This window comes from Panicum hallii, chromosome 8 (assembly GCF_002211085.1).
Source record: "Panicum hallii strain FIL2 chromosome 8, PHallii_v3.1, whole genome shotgun sequence".
NCBI classification, from domain to species: domain Eukaryota; kingdom Viridiplantae; phylum Streptophyta; class Magnoliopsida; order Poales; family Poaceae; genus Panicum; species Panicum hallii.
Window position 1 is genome coordinate 1138187 of NC_038049.1, and position 22614 is coordinate 1160800.

Consider the following 22614-nt stretch of genomic DNA (forward strand, 5'->3'; position numbering starts at 1 on the left):
GGCAGAGACCGGAGCGCTCGCTTTCGCCTCCTTCAAACAGTAACTAGACGAGAGATGGTGATTTTCCCTACCTGGGGCGCGTTGGACAAAATGAAGCAGATCTACAAACTACGGACCTGGAGCGCGTTGGAGAAAATGAAGCAGATCTACAACAGATCTACTGATTGGAACACAACAAAATCACCCGAAAAATACTCGGGTAGGACTCTTGAGCTGGTATTTTTATATAACACTGTCCTCTGAAACTATATAAGGGCAGAAAAGGGACCCCCTCCAAAATGAGATCAACCAGATCAACACCTAAGGCACTACAAACCACCACATAGGACATAGGGTATTACGCTCTCGGCGGTCTGAACCTGTGTCTAAACTTTATGTTCCTTGCACTTTCGAGGTCCTGATCTCTGCGATACCCTACCTACAACTCACCACCTCAGTGGTATCCCTTAGTAGGCTTGGCGGTAAAACACTGACACCCTCTCTCCCTCTCGGGTGTGGCAGCGGCGGATGGGGAAAGGGGGAAAACCCCAAAGGGTCCAGGGTTACGCGAGTGCGGGTGGCTAGGGGTCTTTATAGGGCGGCCGCTAGGGTTTGAGGGGTCTCAGACGCTGAGGGACGGCTGGGATCGTTGGCTTCCATGCCGCGGACGCGTGGTAACATCCGGCTACATGCGGCGTGGGTGGTTGCTAGGTTTTGGGCGCTTGCGGGCGAGAAGGGCCAGGTGGAGAAGGGTAGGCGCGGGCGGTTATGCCCCTTGTTGCGGAGCGAGGACGGCGGTGCTGGCGCGGGTACGTAGGGGCGGAGGCGGCGAGGGAGCGGCTGGAGGATGAAGGAAAAGCTGACAAGCGGGACCCGCTTGTCAATGGCTGGGCGAGGGGAGCGGGTAAGGGGCGGTGCGGTGTGTGAGGACAGTGTGGTGCTTGGATGGCCGTGGGCCGGTGTTGGGCCATGCGGGGTGCAGCGCGGGTGTAGGTAAAGATGGTAACGGGTACAAAATATACGTGTGCCCGCGGATAGCAAACCCGACGGGTGCGGATACGGGTTTGCATTTATGCCCGCGGGCGCGGGCGTGGGTACAACCTTAACCCGACAGATATCTGCTAACGGGTTTGAAAATATAATATCCGCATCCGCAAACCCGCCAAACCCGATTTAGCGGCTGACATGTGGGTCCTAAACTGATTTCATCTAGTGTTTATGTTAATGTGTGATATATCATGTATTTATGTACGAGACTAGTTTATTTATATGCTTAAATTTATTTATTTTCTTAAATAAATAGTGTTTATTTGCTGTTGAAATGTAATATGTGCTTGATTTTCTAAATCTTGCGGGTATGCGGATATCCGCGGATAGCAGTTATGGGTGAAATTTCATGCCCGTGGCGGGTTGCGGGCGCGGGTACGGGTACGAATTTTAGTACGCGGGTACGGGTTTACAAAGTTAATATCCACGCGGATTTTACCCGTTGCTATCTATAGGTATAGGCCACTAGTAGGCCGAGCTCAGCCAGCTGAGCTGCTTGGGTTGGGCTGTGCTGGGCTGGCCCGGTTAGGGTTTTGGGCTAGCTGCTGGGCTGAGTTAGATGTTAGCTTTTGGAATTAAATTTGAATGGCTCAATTCAAATTTAATTCCCATGCAAATTCAAACTCAAACAATCTAATTCAAATTCGAATAAACAAGCTCAAAAGAAATCCAATTAACTGCAAACTATTTCACGCTAACATTTTAATGATGCTTAGTTCAAATTTAAGTTTAATTACTAGGAATTTTAGAAAGGGAAAGAATTCACACTTAGGTTGAGGCTATCTACAAGCACATGCACGAAAATATTTTGAAACCCGTATTTTTCACACAAATAACATTTCAGAAAAATCTAGGATGTTACAAATGGACTGCCCTAGGCTTGGCAGACCAGCTAGGGTGTCGTAGATCGCCATTCAGATGAAGAACAAACAGCAGCTAGGGTTGGAAAAGTAATGACAAAGACAAAAAAGAGTAGTTGTGTTTCATAGATTCGATTGTGGTTCATTCAATCGGCCTACACCCTTCAACTATACATGGGCGGTATGGGCTTGTCCAACAAGCAAGGGCCGCACCAAAAAGTCTCAAACCAACAAAACACGGGTTAAGGAAAGTATAAATCTGAGTAGATCTCGAAATCTCGTCAAAACCCGCAAATTCGGACAATGACCGACTCATTCGGTCAATCCAATAACATATGACCGAATCAATCTGTGCTCCTTGGCTCGGCTATGGTTCGGCTCTGAAATGACCGATTCATCCTGTGCTATCACCAATGCTTTTGACCGAATCAATCGCTGCTTGTCGGCTCAGCTCATTCTCGGCTCAGTTTCGGCTCTGAAATGACCAATTCATTCTCTGCTATAACCGATGCTTTTGACCGAATCAATCGGTGCTAATCGGCTCGGCTCGTTATCGGCTCAGATTTGGCTCTGGAACGACCGATTCGTCAGCGATGCTTTTAACTGAATTAATGTGTCAATTGTAGCACTTCGTCTTTCGTCGGCCATAACTTCCTCATCCAAAGTCCGATTTGGGTCATCCATATATCCATTTCGGTCAATTCGACGAGGGCTATCTAATGGTGATCATCTTTCTGCATTTTGATTCCATCTTACATTCGATTAAGGCTAATCTTTATATCTTCATGCTCAAATTTACCCGTGCCAAATGTGAGTGTCAACAGGCGGCTGCCAGGAGGCTGCTGCTACTGCAACCGACGGCGGCCATGGCCACGGCCACCAACACTTTCCATGTCAAGGGTGCCGCCCATCAACCATCAACGACGACGACAACGGCGGTGGCCAGAGGTGCTAAACCTAGCGTGGAGTTCAACGCCAGCACGAAGTCGGCGCCGGGGAGCAGATTTAACCCGAGGCATAATTATTAGTTAGCCAATCCATCAGTGAAGGTCATGGCCGATTGGCCGGAATCTACAAGCGCCCTTTGGGTCTGACAGCTTGTACCTCTTCTGATGATCCTCTTTTGTATGCTTGTAACTAGCTTGCTCTCTCTCTCTCTCTCTCTCTCTCTCTCTCTCTCTCTCTCTCTCTCTCTCTCTCTCTCTCCCCTTTTCCTTGGTCAGCTTGTAGTAGACATAACTAACCTGGTAGGACTACTACGAGCAGACAAGGTAATTTCAGTTAAAAATAGTGCTGGATCATAGTTAAGCATAGAATCACAAGTCTTGTGTTATTAATAGAAACGATCATAATGTTTTTTTTTCATTGGAGGGCTCATTTTGTTGGCATTCATCCTGAAGTTGGAATTGGGGAAACAAGTGTGTCTGTTTCTCTGCACTCTATGTTGGTAACTGGAGATCCATCTGTGCATGATACTCGTCCGTCTTCCTTCCCTCATCATTGTTGCCATGTTCAGGCACTCAAACAGCATTGCCCTTATCTTTGGAAGTTAAATAAGGGAAGCTTGGCCGTCATGGGTATGCTTACATAGCTTACTGCATCCACACATAACCAACCCCCAAGCGGGATCTCTGCCCCAACAAACTTGACCATACAGGCACCGGCTCTTTTCCCCAAATCCTATCTGTTCATTTCAACTCATCTAAATCACTGTTCCTTGTTCCAAACTAGCCCTCGTCTGACAGCAAATGATGAGAGAGCCATGACGGCACCCAAAAAGGAGGTTATGATTTAAAATAATAATAATAAAATTAAATTAAAACAACGTCATCGCAAATATTTGAAGTTCACGTCATATCACCAGTAAGTTCTACAGATGTTTCAGCGCTAAAACTGTTCTAACAGTGGGCAATTCTTAAGGATCAATGCCAACGTCGGTTTCTTTTGCCTCAGAAGATCAATGCAAAGGAAAAGGCAAAGTCTAACTACTACATATGACCATGAAGAGTCAAACAATTCCTCGGACCAAAAGGAACAACTTAGCTATACATCACAAAAGCCGCATGCCTATTCTACAAATCTTTCTAATCCGTGACCATTGGTCCTGCTTCGCTTGCAGGACCAGTCACATATAAGCTCGATACTCAGAGATTATTTTTTTAATGTACAAAGTTAGCACAAGGCGCTGCCTTTATAGCCCGATGAATGCTATGCCACCGTTAAATCACTGTCGTTGGGCAGATGGAGATTGCTGCACCTGCACCGGAGGAAAGAAGCTCATGCCTGATGATTGAAAGAATCCAGTTGATGTCGGTGATTGCTGTGGTGCCTGAGAAGACTGCTGCTGCTGCTGCTGCTGCTGCTGGGGCTGGCTCTGCGCCGGTGGAAGTGGAGGTGGAGGAGGTGGCCCACTTGGTCCCGGGAAACCTGCCGGCAGAATGTTGGACAAAGGAGGTGGAGGTGGCATAGAGCCTGCCATCATCCCGAAAGGTCCTCCCATTCCGATCATTCCTCCAGTATTTTGACCAAATTGTTGTAGAAGCGGTGGCAATAGAGATGGCAATGGCGGTGGAGGTGGTGGAAATGGAACTGGCGTTGGTGGTTGCGCGCCTCCAAGAGTAGTAGGTACTGCTCCAATCTGCTGTTGCACCTGTGGCGCTTGCCCAAAAAAGGGAGGAGCACCCATATCACCAGCCTGCTTCTCAAGCCTAGGCCTCTTTTCAATCTGGAAGCCTGGTGGTCCTCCAGAGAATTCTCCAGAAGATGATCCACCATTTATGGAAGCAGCTTGCTCAGCGGCAAGAGATGAGAGAATGGAGCTCAGCACAGGTGCTGACAAAGATGCAAGCTTATCTGCCATAGCTGCTGCCGACCTCTTGGACTCGTCACCCACTGCACTGACTGTAGGGGGAAGTGAGGTTGCTGGAGTCAGTCGCTGTGACTGTGGAGGTGTTGTCCTTACCCCTGAACCTTGCACCATACCAGTTGTTTGCTCTGGTGGAGTAATCATGAGCGGACTAGGACTAGATTGTGTTGCGCTAGTGGCAAGGGCACCACCCAGTTGTTGTCTAAGTTGAATGACACGTTCAGCCTCTGCTCGAGCAACCTGTTTTGATAATGAGATCAAAGATTAGCAAGGTATCACTTTAATAATGTCATAAAATGGGTAAAGCCTAATTATAATTGCAGAACAGATACAAATATCAAATACAATGATATCACCAATATTAAACAAAGTTAATTGTGACATCACAGATAAATTCCAGCAAGAAAGTTAATTGAGGCAGTGATAGGCAACAAGACACACATGACTCCATAACCTGGGATACAAACTCTATTTCAAAATAAGACCTCAGGCATTTTGTTACCATATCATCCCCAATCAGACAGAGGAATGCAACAGCCAGACAGGGTGGATGTCAAGACCACAGACCTATATGGAAGGTGATGCACAGGGACTATCAAGGTGCTAGGGAAGTAGTCTAGGTGTGGTTTTTTCACAAATATAAATGAATCAGGAAGCAGTTCAAGTGAACCGTGGGATTTAACTAAGCCTGTGGGGTAGCCAAGTAGCAACAGGAGTTGGTAAGATGCATACTTGTGCTAGAGGAACACTAGATGGCTTGACACATGTGCTCACTGCTCACTATCCCAAGTGCATTCAGCAAACAAATAATTCATGAAATCTTGATTTTTTTTCTTAACTAACCTGCATGAATTTAGAATCGGGAGCTGGCTAACGTGAAACTGAAACCACGTTTTCTGATATGTCCACTCCACAAAAAAAAAGGGAGGGGGGGGGGGGGCATTTTACATCCGTGTGTGTGTGTTGGGGGGGGGGGGGGGGTTGGGGGAACAAAAGGAGAAAGAGGCAAGAGTGTTCGAGATCTATGTGACGACACACAGTAAGAAGTAGTTAGACAGGGTGGTGATTTGATCTTCTACAATTTCCATCAATCTTGATGGGGATGCCATTGGATGAAGATTACCATAGTCAGGAACAGTACTGTAAAAAGACTCCAAAGATTAGTCAAGAATTAGCAATCTGCCTTTCCCAGTGCCCTCTCAACCCTGCCTCCCTGGGGCTGTCTGGTAGCTGAGCACTGCTGGGGGGCGCGGCTATCCAGTCGCGCCCATGAATTGCAAAACCAAGTCTTCTAACACACTCAAACACACCACAGCTATCTTCTGCAGCAGAATCCTTTCCACCAAATCTACCAATTCACTCGAATATAGGGTATGAGAAGGATAACACCCACTCCCCTACCCATGCCTGTACAGATCATTAGAAATTTAATACTCCCCACTCTATTAAATTGAGCAAAATTTCACTGTACTCAACTCTCGTTGACACCATAGAATTCTAACGAGATCAATTACATGTGTTGGGCGTGATTCAATACTATAAAGGATCTGCTTTGCACAGAATGGGAAACTAAATGCACAAGCAGACTCCATAGGCATGAAGAAAATGGATGAAGCCTTAAAGACCAAAAGTTTAGTATTGGAATTCAACCTAGTGTCAACACCATAATTTTAATAGCTCAACTGAAACTTGGGGAAGATAATCCGGAGCTGGCAGGACCAACTGCACAGGTGAGTCCACTTGCAATGCAGGGGTAATGGATAATATTATCTACTTGTAGGTCTACACATATCCACTTATAGACACTCGCTATTATGGCTATGGATGGAAAAGTAAGATTCTGATGGATATGGATGTTAATCGGGTTCCCCATACCTACCAAAACAGAAAACATCTGAATTCACAGAATGGTCCGAGCCCAAATGCATGTAAAAAGTACCACAAAATACTGTCCTTAACATAAGGCGCACCAAGTCGTTATGAATTATGATCGCTGACATAGACATGCAACAAACACATACCACGCAAACCTCAATTGGTTTAATAATGTTAGCGCCTCCCTAGGAATCTGTGCATGTCCTGCCTCTATTTCTAATTATTTTATCACACTATTCATCCTGAGCATGTGGATGCATTCATCAACGGGATGCCAAAGATAGATGAAACATTCTACTTATGGCCACATATCATGGGACATCTTAGTCAGTACCAAGATAAAAGAATATTGTCCAGGAACTCCAAAATAGATTAAAAGAATAGACAGGACAAGATATATAAGCATCATAATGAGAATACTTACAGATCTAGAACATGCTCAGCATTTATGACCTAATAAACCCCATTTAATTGGGCATTAACAGTAAAGGCATCATAGGACAGAATGACCTAGGACATGATTTTGCAAGGAAATAACAACAAACAAAAAGGACAACAGCATGCAATAAGATAAAGAATAATTCTTACTTGCAACTGACTGCGAAGAACCACTGACTTTGACTCCTGTCATATAAGAAAAACATATAGTTCTGAACAGCACAAGGCATGTAATTGAAATGGAACATTGGAGAGATAATGAAAGCATCAAGACCTGTTCGCTGAGAGCTTCTTTTAATTGATTGATCAGGGATATCCTCGCTGCATCTACACTTTCAAGTTGTTCGATGCACTGCTTTAGGGTCATTTCTTGTTCTTGAAGGTCGGAAATCAATGTCGATGCTGGCTGATTACCTTATGAAAAAAAATACAGGACAAAAAAAAAGCAGAGCACATAAGAGTGCTGTCAAACTTTCTTCAACAGCAAATATTCACAACATTAAATATGAGCAAGAAAAATCCTTACCATTGGTGCTAGCATCGCCTATATCTTTATTTATCCTCTCCAAAACACCAACAGTACTCTTACATTTGTTTAAAGCTGTGTCTTCATCAAAATGTTGATCAAGGACCGGTTGGTATGCAGTCACAATCTTTTCAGGCATCCCACCAACAGTAAGTTTCTACAGTAAAAGCCAACAAATAAGAAGGTGCTCTAATATCCAATCCAATATGTTAGATTCATGCAGTAGAATAAGCAACTTACTTTTACTATTGTACCAGAATCCTTCCGTGAAACTTTGGAATTTGAAGGGGGATTTGAGCTAGGATTTGAACTATTCCCGTTGTTATCCAATATAGGAGGGTTGTCACCAAGAATGTCATATTTCAGACTTTCAATACGGGTCCCAAAAACCTTACGTTCATCCCAAATTCCTATCTGTAGTTCCAAAAAGAATAGCAAGATAGACTTAGTTTTTTTTACTAGCAATAAAGATAAGTAAATGATTAAATTTACCATGAGTAATTCCATAAAATCCACTCATGCTATGAATAGGAACTTTCCTTACAGAGTATTGATGAAGGTCCAAGCAAACTATGACTCACAAACCCTATGCAAATATTTTATACATATAATACTAGTGGAAGAGTCTGAATCGATGTTTCTGGCAGCTGACTAGCAACATACCAAGCAAGACACTCATTTGAGAAATATGTACTCATTAAACCCAACACTCCTAGAAATAGAGAAATTAGGCTAGAAACTAAGAAGGCTATCTGCTTCTCCCGAACACGAAGGAAAGCTGCATATCAAAAAGGCTAATTGTTTTACTAATTGATGCAGCTGTAGTATTACTATTAGCTCACATTTTCTCTACACATGATTATATAAATCAAAATATAATGCACCATTCCCTGATGCAGGTGACTATGATAACATCATCAAAATACACCAGAGCAAACAAAAGTGCTATCTGGAACCCAGATAAGCCTATAAGGGAGTAATAAGGATAATTAAATAATATAGAGCAGCAATAGCATATGGCTCAAATAATTTCCTATAACACTAAACCAGTGACGGTCAATCCAATGGTACTGACACATGTAGATCCTCCTGAATTCTTGGACAATGCTCTCGGACAACTCTAGAATAAAAGGAGCTGGTGGAATGCGAAGAATTAATTACGTAACAGTGAAAAATGATGAAACTTACTAATCTTGCCACCACTTTCTTTCCATCTTCTCCCCCATTTTCATATACATGTTTCAGTGACCTAGGTAGAACCCTCCAGAACTCATTCACAAAGTCTCCTCCCTTGCGTTTGCTGTTTTGCAGGATATCATTCGATAGATACAGGAATGATACTTTCTTATCTTTCGTTGCACTATTAAACTTCTTTTCCCATGTGTCTACAACCCTTTTGGCCTTTTTGCGGTGAAAAATGCACCATTGTGAAAGTGCTGCATAAGAATTAAGGAATACAAAAAAAAAGAACTGCTAATACAATCTCTAAATGCAAACTTATATAGGGAAAAAAGGACAATTCTAATTTAGAAGGGACAAAAAAAAGAACATATGCAGTATATCTCACAGTTCCTCGCTTAGATATGGAGTGGCATATGCAACATATGGCATGAAATTCCTCACAAAGAAGCAGCACAATAATATTGAAATCATAGGATTCTCTTTTTTACGGTCAATAAGAAGGGCATGCAGCATGCTAATACTGCAGAGGGCACCTTTACTTCAAACTCCAAACATATGCCTTACAGAATTTGTTTAATCAATAGGGGGTGTAGGATGTGTCTTCATTTCACTGGGTAGTTGGCTCAAAATGAAGATATACAGCCATAATATAAAAAGGTGAAGTAGTTTCACAATACATTTTCAGCGCAATAATATGCTGCTACAATTTATTTTGGACATGGCACAGATAACATAAGGTTATGATCAGAATACCATAAAGCTCAATCAGCAAACCAAGAGTAAAAAACGGCTTACTAGTTACTATCATATTAGTACATAAATAACAGCAACCAGAGCAAGCTAGTTTGGCAGTTAGAACTTAGAACCACCTCACCAATATTTAGCTCCTTAGTGAAGGATATGTCATATAATTATTTTCCTCGCTTAATTGGCAAACTGAACAGGATAGCAGAAATATATGTCCCGAAGAGACATAGTGATTATTAAAATATGCAATGTAGAGCCGTAGGAGTTCCTGTTATCATTTCCATTTCACAAAGGGAACGGCCTCGAAAGATAATGAAAATCATATTTATAGAGAGATGGTAACCAAGCATTGGCAGTAACAACAATAATAACAAAGCCTTTTAGTCACCAGAAAGCTGGTGTAGGCTAGAGCTGAAACCAAACAAGAGCCAGCGATAAAAGGGACAATCAAGTAAAAGACAAAAGGGTATTAGTGACAGTAAGATGATGGTAATAGTGCTATTAGCAAGATGATGGTAGCCTAGGTCACCTTTTAGCCAATGGAAGTGAAACATAGAGGTGTAAATTAGTGACCCTTAGGTGCACCTTCAACCCTCTTTAGTTCAAATTTTTGTGCTAATTTTCCAAAAGGTTGGAGGTGCACCTAAGGGTCACCAATTTGCACCCCTAGTGAAACACATGGAGTCCTGATTTCTACACCTTTATATCCAAGGATAAAAACACATAAAAAATCAAGCTCATTAGATATCCAAAACTTTTACCATGATGTATTTACATTTACAATACTATTTTTCTCAAATAAACTGCCTGAGAAAGACACTAAAATCAAGAAAAATGTCTGACAGTACAGTAACCATAAATCACATTGTCCTACAGATACGATAAATTCATACACAAAGAGGATTTTTAACTTCTATCCATGTGCACCAGAAAACTAACAAGACAATAAGCACTGCACGGAACAGGCACACTTAGTATGCCCAATGAAATCCCCTGAGCAGTTCTACTCATAGACATTGCAGTTTGCAAGTTAGCGCTACTTAATCAAAAGAATCTGAAAGGGACAGCAACACCTAGGCTTCGGAATTTGCGAGCGTGCTGGAAAGTAACCATGGAAAAAAGGATACTCTGAATACTCGCCGCTGTGCTGTTGAGCTTGTTGAGCTTCTCGACCAGCCTCTGCTCGCTGAAGGAACCAACTCCCCCGCCGCCCGCGCCACCTGCGCCGCCGCCGACGTCCCTCGTTTCCGCGTCTGCATCCGCCTTCGCGGCCGCCATCACGAAGGCTCCAAGTCTCCAACTAATTAAGCTCCCTCGCGGAAACCCCAAAAACCTAGACAAATGTGTACTCCTTGTGAAGCAAGATCGAACCAATCTTGCGCGTAAAAATTCGGAAAAAATCCCAGAAAATCAGAAATTTTGGGATTATGGTGAGAGATTGGAGCTCGGAGTTCTAGGGGGCTAGAGATGCATACCTCGGTAGCGAGTCCCTGAGCTTGAGCGTGCCGCCGCGGATGAGAAGGGGAAGGGGAGCGGGGAGGGGGGCGAAGCCGAGAGGGTTTGGTTTTGCTGCGGTGGCTTTCCACCCTTTCTTTCCCCTTGCCCTTGGGCGTGTGTGTTTCTGGGGTTTTATTTCTTTTTTTTTTGTGCGAATGTTGATGCCGCTTATTTTGTGCGTCAACTAGGATAGGTGTAAAAAAAAACTGACGTATAGACGCTGCTGTTCAGAAAGCAAAGCGATGGTAATAATAGGTATATGTTATTGTGTCAGATTACGTTAAAATTCGAAGAAAAAACTTGTAGGAAAAGATATGTGTGCTGAGATTAGAAAAATATTGTATGACTGCATAGTAAGTGTTAGCTTAATGATGTATAAATATTAAAGTTATGAAGAGAATACTACTACTGAAGAAACATACATGCTATGAGTTTAGAAAAAAAGCATATTCTACCACAATTGCCATCGGATATAAAGTCAAAGATAAATGGATCGTTAAGGAAGAAATGCATGTGTTGCGAGTTTAGAAATAAATCAACAGATTGCATGTTATTTGGCTCGTTCACTTCAAATTCTTGGACTGGCTGCAGCTGCACAGCCCAACCGTTCAGTTATAGGTCTGAGCAGTTGCAGCTGCAAAGAAAAGCCGTGTAATTGTAAAACTTAGGATAGGAAATGCTAAATGTATTTTACATTTTTAAAAATAATTTATTGGTATAAGTTATTTTTTCTTATTGAGGTAACATGTGGGCAGATATTTTATTGGATTGACTACAATTAGATCAAATTTAAGACCCAAAGCAATTTTTTATTAAAATAATATTTTATAATTCTTTTGAATGAAATGGTCTTATTATATTAACTACTTTGTTCTAAGTAAATGCTCAACCACTTAACTAGATCTCGTTCAAAACCGTAAATCAGTGAGATAGGTAACACATTGAAAAGCGTAAATTGATGTGCTAGGCTACATATATACATTGGTAGATAAATGGTCCAGCCACTGCACTCGACCGAACCTCAGCTGAAACACGCAACTATATATGTTGGTAGGCACATTGAAGATCTGTCAGATTTTGCTCCGTGGCATGTAATGTCGGAAGTTTCACTCTATGATGAGCTTCCTGTGCAGTGCGATCGTCAGATACGGAAAAGATGATGCTAGAAGCGCCGTTGTCTGTATCATCAGCTTCAAACCGGTAGAGTTGCTGGCCGGCGGCGAAGTTGCCGAGCAGCTGGTACGAGCTCGGCGAGCCATCCATGGTTAAACAAAGGTAATCGGTGCCTGAATCAATGGAACAATGGATTCTGATTCGACTGTGTTGATCGATTATCATTCGACCGAGAACGGAGAGAAAGAAAGTTTGCACGTACACGCGGCGAGCTCCTTTTGGGTGCGGTAGAGGAACTGCAGCACGTCGGCGACCTCTTCCCGGAACTGGGAGAAGGGGTCGTCGTCGTCGAGGTTGAGCTTGCGGAGCTTGCAGAGGCCCTCACCGAGCTCCATCATCGCGCCGCGGTGGTTCTGCACGAACAGGCCGATCCATCGAGCAATGGATATATTGTTGGCGTCAAATTCAGAATCCATCGATCGATTGTTGGCATGCATATGCAGTTCACCAAATCCAACAATTCATCGGTCGATGGATGGGTAGGACCGAGGACCTGGTTGAAGAGGTGGTGGAACCCGACGGCGCACTGGAGGACGCCGTGGAGGAGCGTCCGCGCGGGGTCCTCGGCGCCGTACCAGAGCTCCTCCACCACGTCGTGGCACGCGTGGTACTCGCCGCGGTTGAACAGCGCCACCGCCGAGTCGAACCCCCCAGCAGGTGCCGACGACGGATCCTGCTGATCTTGCTCGTCCTCGTCGTCGGGAGGCGGGCGCTCGCCTCGCGCCGTGAGGAGCCGGCGGCGGCAGCGGAGGTCGGCGTTGCGCGCCCCGCGACCATTACCGCAGTAGCTGCTGCCATGGGGCTGCAGGTAGAGCGATGCGTAGGGATAAGAAGAGCCGGGCAGGAGCCGCGGGAGAGTCGTCGCGGCCAGCATGGTGGTGGACGCGAGCGCCATGGAAGGCAAGCCGAAGGATCGCTGGGTGGGTGGGTGGGTCGCGCGCCGCTGCGAGTCGGCGCGTCGTGTGTGGCCATCATTGGCTGAGAGCCTGCCTGGCAAAATATCTAGCAAGCCAAGCCGGCCCAAGAGCACACACCTTGGCGAGCCCAGACCTGACCAGGAAGCCCAGCCCATTCAGTTGCAGCTGCAGTAGCCAGCCCAACCCACCCAGCAGCATCGATTTCCTTTCCCGGGTTCCTTCCCCGTCTCCCCCGCTCGCTCGCTTCCCGCGAAACGCCGAAATCCTCATCGGCATCCATCCATCACCCAAAACATCAATCGATTTCCCTCCGTCCTCTACTCTGATCCTCCCAATCCCCGGGCGGAGGAATTCGTTCCCGATTCGCGCCGGATCTAATCCAATCGGGGCGAAACCTAGCAGCACCCGGTTCCCGAGCGAGAGCGGGAGCAAGCAGGAGCTCGCGATGGCGCCGCTGTCGTGGCGGCACCACACCCTGCTGCAGGCGCTGCTCTCCCGCGGCCCCCTCTCCGAGCGCGACTTCCACGCCGTCTTCGCCGCCCTCTCCGGCAAGAACCCCGGTAAGCCATCTTCCCTTTACGCGTCATTGCCCGACAAGTGCTCGACGAAATGCTCCTGCGCCATGCCCGGTTGGGCGGCCAGGGGGCTGCCCCCCTGGAGCACCATGTGTGGATGAAAGGGTGGCCTGAGCCCTGGGGTGGGGTAAAAGAGTCGTGGAAATGGGGGCCTTTGTTAATGCTGAACAGGGTGCAGGGGCAAGCAGCAGCTTACAGTGCAAGCCACTCCGCCCCCTTCTCCTTCCAGAGTACGCAACGGCCAACCCATCCTTCACTGCATATATTCAGCGGGGTTCAAGTTACTCTCTAGGTTCTTAGTTCTCGAAATCATCTGCTAGTGCTAGGCTATCTTCCAAGCGGCGGGGAGCAGCCAGAGCATGGCACCCTTGCCTTGGCGCCAGCGGCATCACACCCTGCTGCAGGCGCTGCTCTCCCGCGGCCCCCTTGCCGAGCCCGACTTCCACGCAGTCTTCGCTGCTGCCTCTGACAGGGACCCCGGTACCCATTCCTATACCACGCCGCTTGCTGTCTCTAATGGCCTTCGCATGTGGGATTGTAATCATTTTCAGTTCAACTGATGCCTGGCTGGTTACTTGGCTGAATCATACATCTAGTACCAGATATAGAAGAGTATATAGCCTAGGAGTTGCAAGCTTCTAATTCATTCTGCCAACTGTCTAGTCTCCAGTCACTTATTTCATATCCTGGCTTGCAGCAACTCATCAACAACTGTTCAGTGATACACTTCTCAAGATCAACAAGGACCTCGCATATTTGCAGTTTGAGTTGCGAGCATGCATAAACCAGTATGATGGAATGGTGTACTACGGAGTGGTTAATAACATTGCTGACGAAGAATCAAAGCTTGGAACAAAGTATTCTGTGCCTCAGATTGCATTCTACAAGGGATTGGTATGTGTTGGCTTGCTTTGTATAGCTCAATCTGATATCACATATGCTGTTGATTTTCACATGTATTGATGTAACTAATGATTCATGTGGCAGTTAGAAGCAATTGTTCAGGAAGCTGGAAATGATGGGAGCATAACCAGTATTGACGCTCTCAATGTCCGGCTGGACAACCAGGTTTGTTGTACAGTATTCTGGGAAGATGATTTGTTGGTTTTCATGTATTTATTCACCACGTGGTTGTCTTATATAAACATGTATATGGCTATGCGCTTGGTTTAGCTCATAATGGTTACAAATTTGCAAGCAATTAAGCATATAATAGTTTCATATACTTTTTGCAGTTGCCATGTCATCAATGATAGCAGTAGTACCTTCAGTATTTTCTGTGAAATACTGAAATGGCATGGCATAGCAGCACTACAATATATACTGATTGTTTGGCCTTAATCTTGATTGCAATATGGTGTGACGAGTTGTTGACTGTTCTGTTCCCAGGTCATAATTGTAGACGGTTCACAGGACAGCCAATCTCGTCTTCCTACTTCCGTAACGAACTTCTCACTGACCCAGAAAGAGAAAACTCTGGATGAACTGATACGGGACCGTTGGTTGTCATACACCTCCACAGGCAAGATTGGTCTGGGCACCAGATCATTTCTTGATCTCCGAAGCTGGTTCCGTGGTAATGACATCCCATCATGCATGGTCTGTAATGAAGCTTGTATTAAGGTACTGATACTTGACGATTCTATAATTTTCAGTTGCCTTGGTCTTGTTTTAAATTTACCGTGTAACCTACAAAAGTTATGATCTATTTTTCTATTGTTTATGTTCTGCAACAGGCCTCAAGTTGTCCTAATGATGAATGCAATGTAAGAATTCACGAGTACTGTCAGAGGAAGAAATTTTCACAACGAAAGGTAGCCACCTAATTCTAGTTGACACTGTTACCATTGTTGATTTTTAAGATATGGCTTGCTAATTCATCTGCATATGCAGGCTTCGAGAGGTTGTCCAGGTTGCGGTACCGAATGGCCCCGCCAGGATGGTGAAGCCGGTGGCGATGATTATGTGAATGAGCCTGGTGAGGATGAAGCCCCTTCAGCTAACCATTCGTCGAGGAAGAGGCGCAAGCAAGTCAAAGCGGAGCTGGTGGAAGAAAATAACAACGCAGGCCCATCAACAGCAGTGCCTAGGAGTAGGACCCTTAGAAGCACTAAAGCCGAAGCGGTTGAGGCTGCTCAACAGGCGTCTTCTGCAGGAGCTTCGCAGGCAACCAGGACTTCCAAAAGAAGGAAGAAGTGATGATGCTGTCTAATGAATGAGATTAGGTAGTGAGATTGGCAGGCTCTCTCTTATGTCTGTACATATGGAAGATGGTGTGTAATGGTAGTAGATGGTTATTTTGAAGCGGCAATGCTGCAGCTTCTAGTGCTGGCAGGCCTTAAGATGATGGTGTTAGAAACTCCTAGAGATTATTTATCTGACAGTATATCAATCTAGCTAGGCGGGTACATTTTACTGGTTTGGAAGTGGAGAACCTATCTGAGCACTGAAGCATGTTGAAGTCGATTTGAAGCATGTTATTTTGATATTTTCATTGCTTGCTCCTATATTCCACTTGTTAAGAAAGACGCAAAGGCATTATCAAGACTAAGTTTTACATTGGACGTGAATGGACCGTGCAGGAGAAGCAAGATCGGAGTACACTGCATGATCTTTTAGCTCAGATCTGCATGCAGATGCACATCTGAACCTAGTTGATTGCTCAGTTCTTGTTCAGTAATAGTCAAATACAATGCGGACGTGTGGGTTTTATTCCCGATCGATACCAGAGGTTGCCCAAGAGGTTTCTTCAGCAGGATCAGGGTTTCTGAAACGGCTGGTTTCTCAACTCCCTGATCATCAAGGCCAAGCTTTACCTTGGTCAGAGCAAAGATGTTGGTGAAGCTGACTAGAGGGCTGTTTGCCGGCCTGCCGACGGCGCCACACCGCGCCTAAGGTGCGGCGGCCGATTCGGCCGCCACACCTGCGGCGCGTGTGGCATGGCGTGGCGCGGCGTCCGAGGTAGAGATCTAAACAGTCCTTAAATTACACCGAGTAATCCTGTCCTAGTTTGTTCGAATCTGATCGATTCTCCTTGTATTATATGTTCTAAAAGGAGATACATTGGCTGTTTCTTTGTAATATTCAGAGAACGTAAATGGGTTGAGGTTTGACTGTCTCTGTGCTTCAAATGGAGCTATCGATCGCATCGTCAAGATGATGAAGATGAACATGCATCACGCCGACACTCCGGGCCTCAGCCTGCCTGAGGTTGACCCATCTGATCCCTGGCCTCCCTGGAGTTGCTTGCTTGACGCTCTCCGCTTTGCTGATGCCTGATGCAACTAGCTAGCTGGAAGGAACACAAGGATGGTACCCACTGACCATAAATTAAGATGAGTATTCTTACGTCATTCAGGTATTGTGACAGACAGATAGGATTAGATTGGCAATAATCCTAATTGAATGCTTCTGCCTCCTGCATTTGGCAAAACGCGGCTCCACCACGTTGCAAATCCTTCCTCTGGCTTCTCCATCACCGCAAGCTCAACACCAATGCTCGCCTCAGCTCCCGTGGTGCGGACGATGATGGTTCTTGCCCCTTATGTAACTTTGACGGAGGACAATGAACATCTGTTCCTTCACTGCCACCGCGCTCGGAGTTTTTGGAGTGCCTTTGGACTTTCCTCCTCTATCCTTTCACAGGTTGAAGCTCTGTGGGATGTTGACCTGCCGGGGCCAGGATGCTCCTCCTTAACATGCGCTCGACAGTACTAACGGGGCTCCTCTGGAATTTATGGAAATGTAGGAATGCAGCAATTTTCAACCATGTTTAAGAATCAAATGATGTTATCTTTCGACGCTGCGCCTTAGATTTCCGTTTCTAGCAAAACCGGCTCCGCACCTCGGTCGACAAACTTTGTCTCGAAGAATGGAGTTATTTTCTCCCATGTAACCAAATGTAATCTCTGGTTGGTTCTATTTGTAACTTCGGTCATTCTGCTTCCTCCAACCCCCTGTACTCTCTCCACCGCTCCTTACGAGCGTCAGAAAAAATAAAAAATAAATTTCAATTGAAAAAAACTGCAGCAGTGCAGGACGGGTTGCAAAAAGTTCAGTTTAGACCAAATCAGTTGGTGACGTACGTGAGGGTGATGGGTATCTGAAAACATTGCTCCTTCCGTTGAATTGTTCATCGCTCCCCTCGAGGAAGAAGGAAAATAGAAGAATTGTTCATTGCTCGCGTCAGCCGAGTTGAGCCTTAAGAGTTAAGATCCGTGCAGACTAGCGCAGCATATATAGGACATGGGGCTATGGGCCTGTTTGGTTCCGATTAAAATTGGATTCTCGGTGGAAAAAAACGAGAATCCCGCCAAACGCTTCCTTCACCGGCTTGATTTTTTCCACCGTCGCTTCTCTGGGAATCCAAAATACAACTATCGAGCGATTTTTCTGGCCGGCCTCCTTTCGCTCGATTCGTAGGAAAGCGAACGCATTTTCCTCCGCATACCCCTCCCTCAGCTCCCCACCCCGTGCGCATGTCCCTCGGTCCTCCCTACCCCTCGCTCTCTCCTCCCACCTCTTGCGCTGCCAACGCGTCTCCCTGCCGCCGGCCTCCTCTGCACCGGCCGCTGCCCCCTTTGCGCCCCTCTCCATCTCTAGGAGCGGCGCCCCCTTCCCCTCGCTCGACGCCCGGCCGCCCCCTTTGCACCAGCCGCCGCCTCATCTGCACCGGCCGCCGCCCCCTCTGCACCGACCGCCGCCCCCTCTGCGCCCCTCCCCATCTCCAGGAGCGGCGCCCCCTTCCCCTCGCTCGACGCCCGGGCGCCCCCTCTGCACTAGCCGCCCCCCCTCTGCACCGGTCGCCGCCCCCTTTGCACCGCCGCCTCCCCCTCTGCACCGGTCGCCTGGTCGTTGCCCCTCCTCCCCAGGGTCACCGCCGAACAGATCCAGCCGGATTGATCTTGCTGGAGGTGCTTCAAGGTAATTTTTCTTCCTCCTCATAGATATACTCAGGTTTTCAGACATAAGAATTCAAGTGGTTCTGCGTATGGCATCTCCTAAAATCAAGATTTACCTGAATAGGTGTTTGTTCTGTTTAAAAAAATGATCTTTATATCATGCTTTTGTGTTGTAGATGGATTAAGCAGCTACTACCACAGATTAAGAACACACAGTAATTTAAGAAATATGATTGCCAAACATCCCAGATTCTTCAGACAGCAGATTCTTCAGACAGCGGATTATCAGAAAATCTTGATTCTCAGATAAGCAATTCTCAGGTAAGTGAAACCAAACAGGCCTTATATGTAGTGGCGCGAATCCAGCAGCAAAGTGAAGAGGGGGCTCATCTTCTTTCTCTTCTTGTTCCCCACTTCTCTTCTTCTTCCTCCCTTCTTCTTCATTATTTGTTCCGAAAAAGAAGAGGGGCTAAGAGGGTATCCATTGATCTTCGGGAGGTAGGAGGTCTCGATCCCCTACTTGATTCGCCCTGACTATATGAGGGCAATTATTAAAATATACCCTATGGTACCGCTACATGCTATTTGGAGAAAAAAAAGAAAAAAGAAAGAAACAACTGAAAACTATCAAAAAGAGAGAGAAAAAAGAGATGGCCGTGGGAGCACCTACGGCCACCCCATATTGGTAGCCCTCGATGACTGATCTGGTTAATCAAGATCATTGTAGCTCATGGAGGGTCATATATAGCAAGAGGGGCGGCCATTTGCGTTTCCACTACCAACTCCAATCAAACCACGAGAGGGAACTCATGTGTCTTAATTTATTTTCACGCAAACTAGCTACGGACTCCTACATTATATTACTGTGTGTCTGATGCCGGCCCTGGCCTGACACACACCACCATGCATGGAGATTTTGACAAAGTCAACCTGCAGCTCCACCCCGACATGCATGCCATTCCCGGCGTCACTGCAATTATTGTAAAACCTCGATTATTATTACTATTACTATTATAATGGTTTTGTAACAGTTTGCATTGTTGACAAGGAAAGCAAGAAATAAAGACAGGCGTTACACTAGCTACGAGACGACTGACTTGGCTACGCATGCAGTACGGTTTACATCAGCGGCGACTACTCAGCTCAAAATTTCCTTCCACCACTATCACATTCACAGCAGCCCTCGTCATTAGCCATTGTTAGATAGGAAGGTTTGATGTATATTTGCCTTAACGTATCTTGCCAAAGCCAAGAGATTTAGTTCATCTATGTATAGGAATAGACTATCTATGTATAGGAAGGTTATATTTGGATAGTCTCTTGGCTTAGCTTCCAAAGCTTTCACGCCTATATGTAAGTGCTGCATGCAGGGCTGTTCTGCATCAATCAACACGCAACTCACGAGCGACCCAAGATAGGGCGTCGTGCTTCCGCTCCTCTGATCTTTCTACATGGTAATCAGAGCCTTAGTCCGTGAATAGATTGCATCGCTCTTGAGCAACTATCATGGCGAGTTCATCATCTAGTTCCTCCAATCCTCTCCTCGCCCAACCCGTCACAGAGAAACTCGGCAAGAATAATCACGCATTGTGGAAAGCACAAGTGCGTGCGGCGATCCGAGGCGCACGTCTTCTGGGCTATCTCACTGGTGACGCCAAGATGCCGCCGGCCGAAGTCGTCCAGAAGGGCGCCGATGGGAAGGAGGTGAAGGTCACCAATCCAGAGCGTGAGGACTGGGAGGCTACGGACCAGCAAGTCCTTAGCTATCTCCTGGCGTCGGTCACCAAGGATGTCCTCACGCAGGTGGCCACCTGTGCCACTGCCGCCGACGCCTGGAAGATCATCGAAGACATGTTTGCGTCACAGACGCGAGCAAGATCCGTCAACATGCGGATTGCCCTGGCAACGACCAAGAAGGAGAACTCCACCGTTGCTGAATACTTCGCCAAGATGAAGGCTCTTGGCGACGACATGGCGGCTGCAGGACGGCCCCTAGAAGATGAAGAATTGGTGGAGTACATCATCACCGGGCTCGGCGAAGAATTCTCACCGATCGTCTCCGCTCTATGCGCTCGAGTGGAACCCATCTCAGTTGGTGAACTCTATTCTCAACTCCTCAATTTTGAGACTAGAATGGACTTGATCTATGGAGGAGGCAGCTCTGGCTCGGGGTCGGCAAATTCCGCCACCCGGGGTCGTGGATCGTGGCGCGGCAAGACTCAGTCACACGGGAGAGGCTCCACTCGTGGCGGCGCATCTTCTGGTCGCGGTTTCCAGCATTCTGGTCGCAGGAACTCAGGAGGACGCGGCTCCTACAACAACAACAACTCCAACTCTCGTGGCTTCTACAACAACAGCCGCGGGATGTCAGGCGCTCCAACCGACTCTGATGCGAACAGATGTCAGGTATGCTTCAAGAAAAACCACTCGGCTGCAGAGTGTTGGCACAGGTTCGATGAAAACTTCGTGCCAGATCAGCGCCTTGTTGCAGCAGCAACATCCTCGTACGGTGTGGACACCAACTGGTACACTGATACCGGTGCCACAGATCATGTGACGGGACATCTCGAGCAGTTGTCCATGAAGAAAAAGTATCAAGGGAATGATCAGATTCACACGGCGAGTGGAACAGGTATGGACATTAGTCATATTGGTCATACTACAGTTCATACCCCTATTCGTGATCTGCATTTAAATAATGTTCTATGTGTTCCACATGCCAAGAAAAATCTTGTTTCTGTTCATCGCCTTGCTACTGACAACTCTGCTTTTCTAGAATTTCACCCTGATTTCTTTCTTATTAAGGATCAGGAAACGAAGAACATACTTCTTAGAGGAAGATGCCACAGAGGCCTCTATCCCTTGCCAGCACCATCAATAAAGCAAGTCTACAGTACCACTAGATTGCCTCTATCTCAGTGGCACAGTCGACTGGGTCATCCTTCATCCTTTATTGTTAAGCAAGTTGTCAGTAGCAATAATCTTCCCTATCGTGATGAGTCATCGAGTCAGTCAGTTTGTGATGCCTGTCAACAAGGGAAGAGCCATCAGTTGCCCTATCCCAAGTCGTCTAGTATTTCTAAATTTCCTTTAGAACTTGTGTTCTCTGATGTCTGGGGTTATGCTCTTGAATCAGTTGGTCGAAAAAAATATTATGTGAGTTTTATTGATGATTTTAGCAAGTTCACATGGATTTATTTCTTAAAGCACAAATCTGAAGTGTTCCAAAAATTCCAGGAATTTCAGCTCCTTGTAGAACGCTTGTTTGACAGAAAAATCCTTGCTATGCAAACTGACTGGGGAGGCGAATATCAAACTCTAAATTCCTTTTTCCATAAGACAGGCATAGTTCATCTTGTTTCCTGTCCACACACCCATCAACAGAATGGGTCTGCTGAGAGAAAACACCGTCACATAGTTGAAGTCGGGCTCTCCTTGTTATCCCATGCGAGTATGCCACTCAAATTCTGGGACGAAGCTTTTCAAACAGCTGTTTATCTTATCAATCGTGTGCCTAGTAAAACGATTGGTTTCACTACGCCCTAGAGCGTTTATTCCATCAAAAACCCGACTACTCTTCAATGAGAATTTTTGGGTGTGCATGTTGGCCTCATCTTCGCCCATATAATACACACAAACTCCAGTTTCGATCCAACCGATGTGTTTTTCTTGGTTACAGTACCATGCACAAAGGCTACAAGTGTCTTGATGTCTCCTCTGGCCGTGTTTATATTTCTAGAGATGTAATTTTTGATGAAAATATTTTTCCATTCAGTGAATTACATCCTAATGCCGGTGCTAGACTTCGCTCCGAAATTCTTTGCTATGGTTTAGGGGGAGAACATGTAGCAGACCAATATACTAATTGTCCATCTAATGTTTTCTCTGAGTTGAATGTTGAAAACCAGGAAGAATCAAGTGTACAGGCTGGAGTAACCGAAGCAAATTCTGATTGCACAAACACACAAGAAGACTTGGTTGCAGGTGCTTCAGGATCGTTGCCAACATCAGGAGAATCAGGCACAGGTGCA

At 46.0% G+C, this 22614-nt stretch overlaps 3 protein-coding genes and 1 non-coding gene across 5 annotated transcripts; 2 read left to right on the top strand and 2 right to left on the bottom strand.

Annotated features, from left to right (window-relative positions):
* Positions 1 to 3723: 3723 nt before the first annotated feature.
* Positions 3724 to 11757, bottom strand: LOC112902330 (actin cytoskeleton-regulatory complex protein pan-1-like). Of its 2 annotated transcripts, none has more exons than XM_025971354.1 (8): positions 10996 to 11757; positions 10648 to 10853; positions 8780 to 9027; positions 7832 to 8005; positions 7592 to 7748; positions 7340 to 7479; positions 7216 to 7251; positions 3724 to 4992 (listed from the first exon to the last, which is right to left on the bottom strand). In XM_025971354.1, exons 2-8 carry the CDS (start codon positions 10796 to 10798, stop codon positions 4111 to 4113), a joined length of 1788 nt encoding a protein of 595 aa, XP_025827139.1. In that variant the 5' UTR covers positions 10799 to 10853; positions 10996 to 11757; the 3' UTR covers positions 3724 to 4110. The 2 variants fall into 2 exon arrangements, with proteins under 2 accessions (XP_025827139.1, XP_025827140.1); XM_025971355.1 differs by having other exon boundaries at positions 10648 to 10895.
* A 164-nt stretch (positions 11758 to 11921) lies between these two features.
* Positions 11922 to 13133, bottom strand: LOC112902332. The gene is made up of 3 exons (XM_025971356.1): positions 12684 to 13133; positions 12393 to 12543; positions 11922 to 12303 (listed from the first exon to the last, which is right to left on the bottom strand). Exons 1-3 carry the CDS (start codon positions 13083 to 13085, stop codon positions 12056 to 12058), a joined length of 801 nt encoding a protein of 266 aa, XP_025827141.1. The 5' UTR covers positions 13086 to 13133; the 3' UTR covers positions 11922 to 12055.
* Positions 13134 to 13330: 197 nt separating this feature from the next.
* Positions 13331 to 16154, top strand: LOC112902692 (non-structural maintenance of chromosomes element 1 homolog). The gene is made up of 6 exons (XM_025971862.1): positions 13331 to 13667; positions 14380 to 14576; positions 14670 to 14750; positions 15072 to 15305; positions 15419 to 15496; positions 15576 to 16154. The coding sequence occupies exons 1-6, from the start codon at positions 13553 to 13555 to the stop codon at positions 15879 to 15881; spliced, it is 1011 nt and encodes a 336-aa protein (XP_025827647.1). The 5' UTR covers positions 13331 to 13552; the 3' UTR covers positions 15882 to 16154.
* Positions 16155 to 20572: 4418 nt separating this feature from the next.
* LOC112872489 lies at positions 20573 to 20711 on the top strand. The gene has a single exon (XR_003224683.1). It is a non-coding gene; the product is annotated as a small nucleolar RNA Z247 (small nucleolar RNA).
* Positions 20712 to 22614: the final 1903 nt, after the last annotated feature.